The sequence below is a fragment of the Zeus faber genome (genome assembly GCF_960531495.2).
Source record: "Zeus faber genome assembly, chromosome: 20".
NCBI lineage: Eukaryota > Metazoa > Chordata > Actinopteri > Zeiformes > Zeidae > Zeus > Zeus faber.
Window position 1 is genome coordinate 22,953,039 of NC_137207.1, and position 12,136 is coordinate 22,965,174.

General features: G+C 46.5%; 2 protein-coding genes across 2 annotated transcripts; both read left to right on the top strand.

Annotated features, from left to right (window-relative positions):
• Positions 1-146: 146 nt before the first annotated feature.
• On the top strand, positions 147-7,118 carry LOC307245654 (5-hydroxytryptamine receptor 3A-like; the record flags this gene model as incomplete). The annotated part of the gene is made up of 11 exons (XM_080021300.1): positions 147-195; positions 1,241-1,401; positions 1,526-1,570; positions 2,093-2,202; positions 2,338-2,507; positions 2,637-2,797; positions 2,874-3,084; positions 3,809-3,988; positions 4,116-4,204; positions 4,693-4,842; positions 7,038-7,118. The coding sequence occupies 11 exons, from the start codon at positions 147-149 to the stop codon at positions 7,116-7,118; spliced, it is 1,407 nt and encodes a 468-aa protein (XP_079877426.1).
• A 400-nt stretch (positions 7,119-7,518) lies between these two features.
• On the top strand, positions 7,519-11,376 carry LOC307245656 (5-hydroxytryptamine receptor 3A-like; the record flags this gene model as incomplete). Its single annotated transcript, XM_080021303.1, has 8 exons — positions 7,519-7,552; positions 8,374-8,531; positions 8,632-8,676; positions 9,091-9,200; positions 9,332-9,492; positions 9,587-9,747; positions 10,353-10,563; positions 11,180-11,376. 8 exons carry the CDS (start codon positions 7,519-7,521, stop codon positions 11,374-11,376), a joined length of 1,077 nt encoding a protein of 358 aa, XP_079877429.1.
• Between the last annotated feature and the right edge of the window lie 760 nt (positions 11,377-12,136).

Consider the following 12,136-nt stretch of genomic DNA (forward strand, 5'->3'; position numbering starts at 1 on the left):
CCACCGTGGGAGGGATGGCTGTGATCTGACGACCCCCCCCCCCCCACCCCGCCCCCTCCTACCACACCGAGGGTCTGGTGTGGGTCCGGCGCTACTTAAAGGACACAGCCTCAGTCACACAACCTGACACTACCCACAGACACGACATGGCGTTTTTTGTGCACCTCCTGCTGCTGCTGCCGCTCTTCCTCTCAGGTGAGACGCATCCGTCCAACCTCCTCCCTTTCAGGTTTGGACCGACCTCGCCTGCGGTTCCGTTGCATTTTCGCGCGGACGGGCGAGGGTCGGTGGTGACCGCGAGAAAGTGCCGGGCTTGGACCGGGCGTCATCCTCTTACATGATCGGTCGTTGTGCGTTGTCAGTACTACCAAACGCATCCCTTGATTTTTGTCCTCTTTTCTCTATCGGCATGTCTTCAGACAAAGTCAAAGTCAATTGAAGTAATAACTCTGATAGTGCCGGAAAGCTTCTTCTGACCATCCGTCCATCCATGCATTCGTACGTCCGTCCATCCGTCCATCCGTCCATCCATCCATCATCCATGCGTCCATTCATCTATGCATACATCATGCATCCATCCATCCACTCATCCACCCATGCATCCATAATCCATCTATCCATGCATCCATCCATGCATCCATCTTTCCATGCATCCAACCATCCATCATCCATCCATCATCTGTCCATCCATCCATGCATGCATCCATCCATGCATCATCCATGCATCCATCCACCCACCCATCCATCCATGCATCCATCATTCATCCATGCATCCATCCATGCATCCATCCATCCATCCATCCATCCACCCGTCCGTCCGCCCGTCTGTCCATTCATCCATCCATCATCCATGCATCCATGCATCCATCCATCCACTTTTTGGATTTTAAGTTCACAGAAGATGCTCGATGGATTCAAAGGAGCTCACAGAGTTCTGCCTTTACCCCGCCCCCCCAAAATAAAGGAAACAGCGCGCGGTTATTTCAATTGAAATACTATTTTAGGACCGGGGACATCTACATTATATTATCTCAAATTTGCTCTGAGGCTACGCTTGAAGTCGCGTGCACGTCAGCCTACGTCACAGCCACTCGCGTCGAGAGACGGCGATATTCCCAAGATGGACTTTGGAGGAAAATTCTTCCCAAAAAACAGTTGGACCGAGACGATGTCCTGTCCCGGATTTCTCAAGATCAACCTCCGAGCCGGGTTTTAACTTCTCCACGCCCCCACCGTCCAGATGGAGCGTCCTCCGAGAAGGTGTGCAGCTACCAGGACGTTCTGGACCATTTGAACCTGACCCGAGCCAACGAGGTGTACACGTCCACGCGGCCCGTCCTGGACCACACGCACCGCACCCTGGTCAACCTGGACATCTCCCTCTACGCCATTCTAGCCGTGGTAAGTGTGCATCGCCGCTGGTGTGTGCTGCCTGTCGTGTGTGTCTACGCGTGCGTGCGTGTGTGTGTGTGTGTGCGCACGCGCACGTGTTTTGATGGTTTTTTTTTTTGTTTTCCACTTCCAGATCGAGAAAACTCAGACCTTCATTCCTTTCATTTGGATATTATTGGTGAGTTGTCTTGGTTTAGACGCAGATCGTCCAAAGGACACGACATACCTATGTATCCCGTGTCCGTGGTAACATAGCGTACCGCCTTTAATCCCAAAACCTGAAATCTTGATTCTAGCCTTGCTCGGACAATTTCAAAAACGTTCTGGGAAAAACAAGCGGGCGCTGACAGAGTGGACCAGTCTGTACATACCATAATAACCAAACATCTAATACATCAGTACATTGTAACTGTTTGTAAGTGCGGCGTTCACACCTTTTTCTGCCGTATAAAATGTAATTAGTCATCTCAAATCAGTGCTTACTACTGTACATGTATTCAGGACCTACTTTCATTTTCTAGTGCCCCGCCCTGCAGCGCCCCACAGTTTGAATAACATTGGTTAATAGAAAAAATGAATTTGGGATCAGTATGTATGTGTGTGTTTGTGTGTGTGTGTGTGTGTGTGTGTGTATACTGGCTCACAGCAAGTCACGGACCGACTTAATCTCTCCTTTACTTTTTTTTTGCCCTTTCTGTAGAAGTGGAAGGACGAGCGCATCTCCTGGGATCCCGCCCAGTTCTGTGGAATCACCAAGGTTTCGCTGCCCAAGGAAATGCTGTGGAAGCCCGATCTCTTCATCTACGAAATGTGAGAAGGATCGCCCCTGCCGCCTCAGTCAAAGTGCCGTTGAATGAGTCGATATTTGCTGCTGCCGCGCCCTCTCTTTGTGGTCAATATATGCGGTTTATTTATGTGTGTGTGGGGGGGGGGGGGGGGGTCCAGGACTGAAATGGACAAGGCCTCGAAGTGTCCCTACATTCACGTGTCCCACGAGGGCATCGTCACGATGGAGGACGATCTCAAGGTGATCAGCACCTGCCGGATGGACGTGCACAAGTTCCCCTTTGACACGCAGAGCTGCAACATCTCCATCAGCTCCGCCATCCACACCAGTAAGTGCGTGTGGTGTGCGGCGTGCGGCGTGCGGCGTACAGCGTGCGCTGCCTTTCGGCCCTGTGTGTACTGGGCAGTCTCCTCCGGGGCCGCAATAAAAATGACTCTCCACTGTGTCCCCCCTCCAGTCCACGAGCTGCAGCTCCTGCCGTTCTCCAACTCCTCCCGGGTGACGCAGTTCTCTCGCCAGATAATGCGCACCCAGGGCGAGTGGGAGTTCCTCAACCTCTCCGTCACCAGCGTCGTGTTGAGCATCAACCGCGAGGACTGGGAGACGATTGTCTACACGGTACGCATCATATAGGAGGAAGGAAATAGATGCCGATGCTGATGCTGATGCTCTGCCCCTGCAAACCTCCCCCTAGATCACCATGAAGAGGAGGCCTCTGCTCCACGTCATCAACTTCCTGCTCCCCGTCCTCTTCTTCCTGTGCCTGGACCTGTCCTCTTTCCTCATCTCCGATCACCGGGGGGAGAAGCTGGGCTTCAAGGTGACGGTGCTGCTGGCCATCTCAGTGCTGCTGCTCATCCTGAACGACATCCTGCCATCCATGTCCAACAGGACCCCACTGATAGGTAGCGGAGTCCAGTTTCATCCGTTTTGTCGTGCTTGTTATTAGTATGGGATTTATTTATATATTTTTTACTGAATCAGAACTATAATGAAATTAATTATCTCATTAAGCCAATATATAAAACAGTGGTATTCAAACTCTGGGGGAATTGCAGGGATGGCGGTCTTGAGATATAAAAAGAAAGTAAACCTTTAATATACAGTACATTTTAAGCACTCATTCGACATGACTAGTTACATTTCATGAAATATGTTAAAGTTTCTAAATCTGATAGTACGATTGAAAATAATACAATTTGTTGATATTTTGATTATTTTCAGTATTTGTTCTCATTATCATTATTGTTAATATTAATATCATTATTATTATTATTTCATTAGTTGTGTAAAAAATTATTGTGACTGCTTGACCTGGTTTATTATAAACTACGTTGGTTAAATAATGTCATTTTTATTTGTACGTTTTGGGGGTGGGGGTGTCAAGTCCTTGAAATCCTAGGAAGGGCGGCTCAGCAAAAATAAAATGGAATACCTCTGCTTTAGGTCATCATGTTGACGATGTCTTCGCTGTAGAATTTGAGGATTAGATACTGTAGCTCCATCGATCGGGATGAAATTCTGTTTAAAGAAACACTTTTTAAAGTTGTAATCCAGTCAGAGGACTCCGTGGTGATCAGGTTATTATAACACGTTATTACTTGCTGCGTGTTCCCTCTCGCGTCCCAGCAACCTACTGCATCGTCATCTTTGCTCTGATGCTGCTGAGTCTGCTGGAGACGGTCTTGGTGATGCACCTGATGGAGAAGGACCCTCTCACCGAGAAGAACGAAAGAACCAGAGAACGGGAACGGGGCGTGGCAGACGACTGCGAACGAGAGCGGGACAAGGGAAGCCCTCTTCATTCAGGTAGGAGTGAGTCGCGCCTTCGCAACGGGTGAGCAGAAACACCGCCAGTAGAAAATGTCCAGTTGTAGTGTTTTTTTGTTTTTGTTTTTTTTAAATAAACATCCCAGTGTCACGCATGTCGTTCCAGAAGAGAACAGACAGTCTCGGGACTGCGTCTGTGCCTGCACTGTGTCAGGGGGTCACGCGCCATGTGGCCGGCACGCTTCCACCGAGCAGGTAAAGACCGGGACGTGTGTGTTCCTCCGCTCAAAAACCCCCGAAATGTCACACACATTTTCATCCATCCCACCGGGAAGATACCTGCATATGACTAAAGCCTGCTCCACTCCGAATACGTATCCGCACCCGACAGTCGGATCCGGATGAACTGCCCCAGGGATTCGTGTCACAAAAACATGTCAGGGGAAACGGGTGAGCTCGTTTTTTTCCAGTGCGACAAGTGGTTTGCTCAGCTAGAGTTACCAAGTTACCATACTTAGTTTTAAGCCCAGTTCTGAAAAAAAATTAAAAAAAATTGACTGACATAACTTCCTGTCAAAGTTGAGCCGAAACTTGTCCCAAAAGTTGAAAAAAAAATCGGAGTGCATCCCGGAGCCTGGATCGGATGCAGAAATTCCGCTGCGACTGCCAATGGGAGTCGATGGACTTCCGGTTTGTTCTTGTCATTTCTCCCGGCTTGAGACCCCTATTACTCCTCTTTGCAGGGGGAGAGTCCGCACGGAGGTCGGTGCAACGTGCTGCCGATGATCCTGGAGGAGCTGAGGGAGATGAAGGCCTTGGCTTTGTCGCGCGGCAGCCGGGACGAAGGAGCCACGTCGGGGTACTGGAGCAGAGTGGCCGCCAGGATCCACAAAGTCTTCTTTGTTTTCTATGTCACGACCGCGGTGCTTTTTCTAACCCTTATGTATAAAGGATGGCACTCCTAGAAACGCACTTTGTCCGATTTTGATGGATTTTTTTCGGGTGATATTTCTGTGTTCACAAGCTATGTTTTCATTCGCTTTCATGTGATTTACAGGAGCATTTGATGCTGTTGATCTTACTGACTAATTGAGGCCCATGGATAGTCTCTTCATTATTGCCATTAAACACGATACTTGGACTTGCGTGTATTTCTGTGTTGTGAATTATTTGAGCTCATTAAGCCAAAACAACACTCAAGAAATGAATTACAACACGCAGGCAGAACTAAATGTAATGTGTAAAAGCTCTACCTATTAAAAAAAAAATTAAGGGGGGGGGGGGCGTCATGCTCCCATTGGTCTGTTGAGTTGTCAATCAAAGACACAAGAGTGTCCCTGTCTGCAAAACCTTTATTTAAAGAGCGACCCTAGCGCAGGACGAAACCTGATCGATCGCGCAGGCTTGGGCTATTGATTACGGTAGCGTCATATCCCCATACCCCATAGTGATGAGAGGAAACCCAAGTGTTCCTGCCGGCCAAGAAAATTGGGGACCTCAGTCATCACGTGACTTGGACCACACTGAACCTTCATGGAAATGACGTCATTGTTTTGGAAAAATACCAAGTCACTATGAGCGCTTTATGACTGGAACGGCCACGGCGGCATAATAGTCACTGATAGCACATCATCAGCCTTGCCGCTGTGTGACCGGCTGATCACTTCATTTGGAAGCGGGTGGAACAGAATATGAACAACGGTTTGTTTCACTTACATTCACAATCGATCCACTGATCGGACGCTTTTGTCCAAAGCGACTGACATGAGAGGCTAGAAACTATCAAAGCAGACAACCACCACCGGTGTCTCCGCAGAGCATAGCGAGCTGGGGGACCGCTTCCACCGTTGGGGCACCACGAACGAGAGGTGCCTGGATTGTCTGGACCTCCGGTCGTGGTTCTATCAAGACTAAATTCTGATCTTCAGACGCTTCGGTTCAGCATCGGCCTTGGTGTGCCATGGGGAATATCTCCGGCCGACACTGGATTCCCCAGTTCTTTTAACACGGCTTGTGATAGATCTTATTTTGGCCCCTTCCCGGCCTGAGCCACGGATTATCAGGTGGGGAAACTTGCCATAACTGGGGAGGTAAGACTCGGACCCCCCTCCTGCAGTACAGAAAGGCTGGGAAGAACACTTCAACAAAACAGCTGATCAAATTCTCAGTTTTTTGTCGACTTTTAGGAAGAGATTTCACATTCAAATGGAACAGAATGAAGTCAGGGGGAAAAGACACTTGGATATGTGACCTGTAGAGGGGCCCGAGCGGGGCCTGTGGTGGCCGGGGCACAAAGGAACAGAGCAAACAGCGTCTGTCACCCGTCTGTCTTTTCTGCGTAGTATGTCTTTTTGGCTCAGTTGGTTTGATTTAGGGCAGGGGTCTCAAACTCAAATGACCCCGTGGGGCCGCTGGCCAGGCTGTCTTCTTCTAGGGGGGCCGTGTTGAACTTCAAGGGGCAAACGGCTTGTGTTTTTTGTTTCCTGTTGTTCGAACATTGGGGAATGGCCCACTTATGATACATTTAATTCTGGTTGATATTTTGAAAACATAAAGTTCATTTGTGTGGATTAATTAAGCGTTGTGATTTGAAAAAAGTATTTGCGGGCCGGATTGATCAATATATTATCACCATGTAGCGGAGCCAGGTTAAATTCTCTCGCTGTGGCCCCCGGGCCTGTAGTTTGAGACCCCTGATTCAGGGCCTGCCTGCTCGGGCCCGAAGAGACGCCCGTGCACGTGACTGTTTCAAAGACAGAAGTCTTCGTTTATCTCACAAGGTCTCCGTGGCTTGATTGCAGCAGCATCCCTTATTGGCCGGGCGTGAAACAGTGCAAACGTTTGCATTGCGACACAGCACATTTTTATGATCTGATCGTAATATAGGGACAATGGATTTCTGGATTATTATGGTACGTATTGTTTTTTTCCCCCCAGGCTGAACAGAGAGAGGAAACGTCACCCGGGAAGCGTGACCTGCCACCCCCCCCCCCCCCGGCGGCGTTACCGTATATCTCGGTGTCGTTTTGTCATTCTCGTGAGGGGACGGTGTGGCTCAGCATTCAGTTTCTATTACCTGTCCGCGCAGACAGACGGATCCTTTCCTCCCGCCCTGCCACCGCCACCGCCCCCGTGGCACAGTGTGGCTCAGCTGTCACTCAGACCCTAAAACAATCACGATCGGCACTAAACCAAATATGTCCCTAAATGACATCGAACCCCCTCCCCACCCGCCTCGCTCATCCCCGCCGCCCGTCCCTCACGCCCGGCACACGTCAGCCTGGGAGGGTGGATGTGATTTCCCCCTGTGTGAGGGGTTTCTGTTCCAGGCGACAGGCTAAAAATAAATAAATAAATGAATAAATAGTGTTCCATCCCTCACGTCGCGCTCACCCGCCTGTGATTTGATTCCATGTGCCCTCGATGCCACGCGCAGTTTCCACCAAAGAGACACGAGCCCGCACAGAGTTAGACAACGGGCAGGCTGCTTCTCCGCTGAGAAACCTCCATAGAGACACGGATATAAATACACAAACAAACGTGTTAAAATTACCGCCGAGGTTTTAAAGATGCGTGCCGCCGTGCTCCTGCTCTTCTTCGCCGGTAAGACTCATTCTGACTGATTGCAATGCTTCCAGCGTGAGAGGGTGGCTTAAATATCTTGCAGAAACTTGATGACGCTGCTCTTGGTCAGGTCCATGTGTTCAAAAAAGACCATATGGCCTTTTTTTCAACGGAGTATATGAATTAGCTAAATTGGCTCAAGTGTTATCTATTGCAAACATTGATTTTTCCATTTTTGGCATTGATTTAAACTGTTTGTATACATGATGTTTGATCAAATTGTACTGTACTGCCATGATTTGTAAGTCCTCACCAGCGACCCCGGTGTGTGATTTCAGATAAAAAGGACAAAGTCTTTTTTTTTGTTTTTTGCTTGACTTTGAAAAAAGACTTTAATTAAAGCGACAGGGGCAATGACAGTAATCACTGTGAGCAATGGACCAGAAAGGTGTACGCACACAAAGGTGTGTGTGTACAGTGAGCTTTGAGTAAATATTGACGCCTACACACTGTTTTTATGACAAGAATAAAACAGAAAAAAGACTAGCATAGAACCTTCAGGATGAACTAGGTAAACAGTGCAATCTACAGTTAGTTTAATAATTAATCAATTAAGTAATCAATGGGTAATTACATTTTATTTTTGCTAAAATGACAATTTTTTGAATATTTCTCCTGATTCCCTATTTGCAACAGAGAGGTTGACTTGCCCCCTTAAAAATATTGGACAAAAACAGTCAGGCTTGTTATGAGTATATTTTAAAATGCAAAACGTGCGCCCACTGAGCATCGCTGCATCCCTGCTGTTCGCACTGAGCCGTGGTTGAGCCGATCATCCTGTTCTGTTCTACTCCCTGCAGACGTTTCTTATCCCAAAGCGTGCAGTTACCAGGATGTTCTGGACTCTTTGAATCTGACCAAAGGAAACGAGCTGTTTAAGTCGACGCGGCCCGTCCTGGACCACACCCACCGCACCGTCCTGCACCTGGACGTCTACCTGTTCGCCATCCTCGCCGTGGTGAGTGTTTAAATGCAAACATGCCAAATGCAAATAGGCAAAATTATTAATTTGATATGATATTAATGAACGTGACGTTTGTTTTTGTTTTTTTTTGTAGAATGAGAAAGCCCAGACCTTTGTTTCGGTCATCTGGATTCAAATGGTGCGTCTGCTATCAACCTGTTGTCCCGATTACATCCGATAATATGTCATATATGATCATATATATTATGAGCTTTATTGTACATTCATAGTTCTGCCTCACTGTTTATATCACAATATATTGTATAAGACTGTATATTTCATTTTTAGACATGACCTTTCAATTTTCAGGGTCTTCAATTTTTCTTTAAATTATTATTATTATCATTATTATTGTTGTCGTTCCGTTATTTTCAGGTTATATCTATTGTTTATCATTAGGTTTATTGTACATTGCAAATTTTTTATTGGGTACAGTTCTGTCTATATATTGCCATTTTCTTTTTCCATATTTTATTATATTGCTTTATTTCCTTCAGGGAGGAATAACATATCTGTCTGTCTGCCTGTCTATCCATCTGCATCTGTCTTGCAGACCTGGAACGACGAGCGGATCTCTTGGGACCCCTCTCGGTTCTGTGGCATCACTCGCGTTTCTCTCCCCAAAGAGTTGCTGTGGAAACCGGATCTCTTCATCCAAGAAATGTGAGTGTCAACAGGGACACACACACACACACACACACACACACACACACACACACACACACACACACACACACACACACACACACACACACACACACACACACACACACGCTTTCTTGCAGGACCGTCAGAGACCAGGCCCTTCCGAACCCCTACATTCTGGTGTCCTCCGAGGGCATCGTCACCCTGGAGGACGACCTGAAGTTGATCAGCACCTGCAGGATGGACGTGCACAAGTTCCCCTTCGACACGCAGAGCTGCAACATCACCTTCAGCTCCATCATGTTCACCGGTGAGCGGGCGGACATTTCAAATTCCGCCGTCCCCCTTACCTTTCTTTAGCTTTCTTTTTCTCTCCGTGGCTTCATATGTTTATGGCCCGTCAGTCGACGAACTGCAGCTCCTGCCGTTCTCCAACTCCTCTCGGGCCACGCAGTTTTCCCGCCAGGTGATTCAGACGCAGGGCGAGTGGGAGTTCCTCCACCTGTCCGTCACAAACCAGAATTTCAGCCTGGAAGAAGGAGACTGGGAGCAGATCGTGTACACGGTATGCAACAAGTATGAGGCTGGATAAGGTAACAGTACCCATGAAATTATTAGACTGGTGAGACTGACAGACAAATAGGCAATAATAATAAATATTATTCTACTTCTACTAATAATAACAACAACAACAACAACAACAATCATGCAATAGAATAAAAATAGAAAAAAAACCCCGCAGATACACAATAATCCTCAAAGTTAACTGGAGGATGGAAAATCTTGGAAAAAACACAATAAACCAAACATCAACAGTATAGTACAATACCACAATAGAGAATAAACCTGGCAATTTACATAAAGCCAAACACTAAACCAATAGATGGATACATCTGCCATGTGCAATAAACCTAAGAAGTTAACAATAAAAAACAATAACAATAAACCAGAAAAATGATCCTAAAGACACAGAGATTGGACAGTAAAAACCGTACTAATGACTTCTAATGACCAATTATAATTTCAAGATCAAAACATCCCGGTGGAGAAAAACAACCTCATGACCGATCCCCGAACATCTCCATCGGTCCTCAAAGGGACACCACCGTCACCGCGGTCGCCCTGCCCGCAGGCCGGCCGAAATCTAATGCTCAAAATTGCCACCCCTAGATCACCATGAAGAGGAGGCCTCTGCTCCACGTCATCAACTTCCTGCTCCCCGTCCTCTTCTTCCTGTGCCTGGACCTGTCCTCTTTCCTCATCTCCGATCACCGGGGGGAGAAGCTGGGCTTCAAGGTGACGGTGCTGCTGGCCATCTCAGTGCTGCTGCTCATCCTGAACGACATCCTGCCCTCCATGTCCAACAGGACCCCACTGATAGGTAGCGGAGTCCAGTTTCATCCGTTTTGTCGTGCTTGTTATTAGTATGGGATTTATTTATATATTTTTTACTGAATCAGACCTATAATGAAATTATCACATTAACCCAATATATAAAACAGTGGTATTCAAACTCTGGGGCCCCTAGTGGGTTGTGGGGGAATTGCAGGGGGGGGGCAGTCGAGATATAAAAAGAAAGTAAACCTTTGAAAATACAATTTTGTTGATATTTTAATTATTTTCAGTATTCGTTCTCATTATTATTAATATTATTATCATTATTATTATTATTTCATTAGTTGTGTAAAAATGAATGTGACTGCTTGACCTGGTTTATTATAAACTATGTTAGTTAAAATATGACATTTTTATTTGTACATTTTGGGGGTGGGGGTGTCAAGTCCTTGAAATCCTAGGAAGGGCGGCTCGGCAAAAATAAAATTGAATACCTCTGCTTTAGGTCATCATGTTGACGATGTCTTCGCTGTAGAATTTGAGGATGAGATAGCTCCGTTCAATCGGGATGAAATCCTGTTTTAAACCAGTCAGAGGGCTCTGTGGTGACCAGGTTATTATAACCTGTTATTACGTGCTGCGTGTTCCCTTTCCCCTTCCAGCAACCTACTGCATCGTCATCTTCGCTCTGATGCTGCTGAGTCTGCTGGAGACCGTCCTGCTGATGCATCTGATGGAGAAGGACACTCTCCCGGAGGAGAGCGAAGGCCTCTCCGGAGGGGAGCGCGTGGTGGTGGAGGGGGCCGAATGCTGCGGCTGCAGGGGTAACTCATTTTGTCCTGTCGACGTCCAAGCCTGACGACCGACAGTTTTGACACCGAAAGCACATTGCAGGGGAGCCATTTTGTTTGGCTTACAAACTCTGTGATCAAAAGCAGAAAACATCTCCCTGTGAATGAAATATCCACAGCCACATAGATGCATCCAACCACCGAAGGTGAATTCACAGGGCCCATGAATTAAATAACTCACATTTTTTGCATGGTGACAGAGCGCTCCACAATTACAATGTTCTGCTGCAATATGAAGTGAAGGGTTAAATATTTCATGTACATCCCTTGGGAATTCAAAATTCACTGAGATTCCAGACTAGCACGCACTTGTGAATTGGTCTGGTGATGCCAGGCTAGCATCTTGATGAACTCATAACAATTATTACCCTCACAAATAATTTTAGACCAAATATAAAATAATGACGACGAATGATATGTTCAATCTCTAATTTCAGGGAAGACACAGGCTCGCTGTGGCTCTACTTGTGATGGATCTGGTGAGATGCCATTTGAACTACTTCCTGTGACTGAAGAGGTCAGAGTTATATAAATAATATTGCATTTATGATGTAACGATAATTTGAATATTTTAAACAATTTGAGATATGTTAGATATTAACAATAATAGAAAAAATATATATAATGAAGTGCTTTCATGGTTAGGGTAAATCTTCTCACAAAAATAACCCCAAAAAACACTAGTTTGGTAATAGCCGACTTAACAGTTCAACTTAAGTACTGTCTTTTTTAATTTATTAAAAAGTTTTACTAACATGGTTGTTTTAA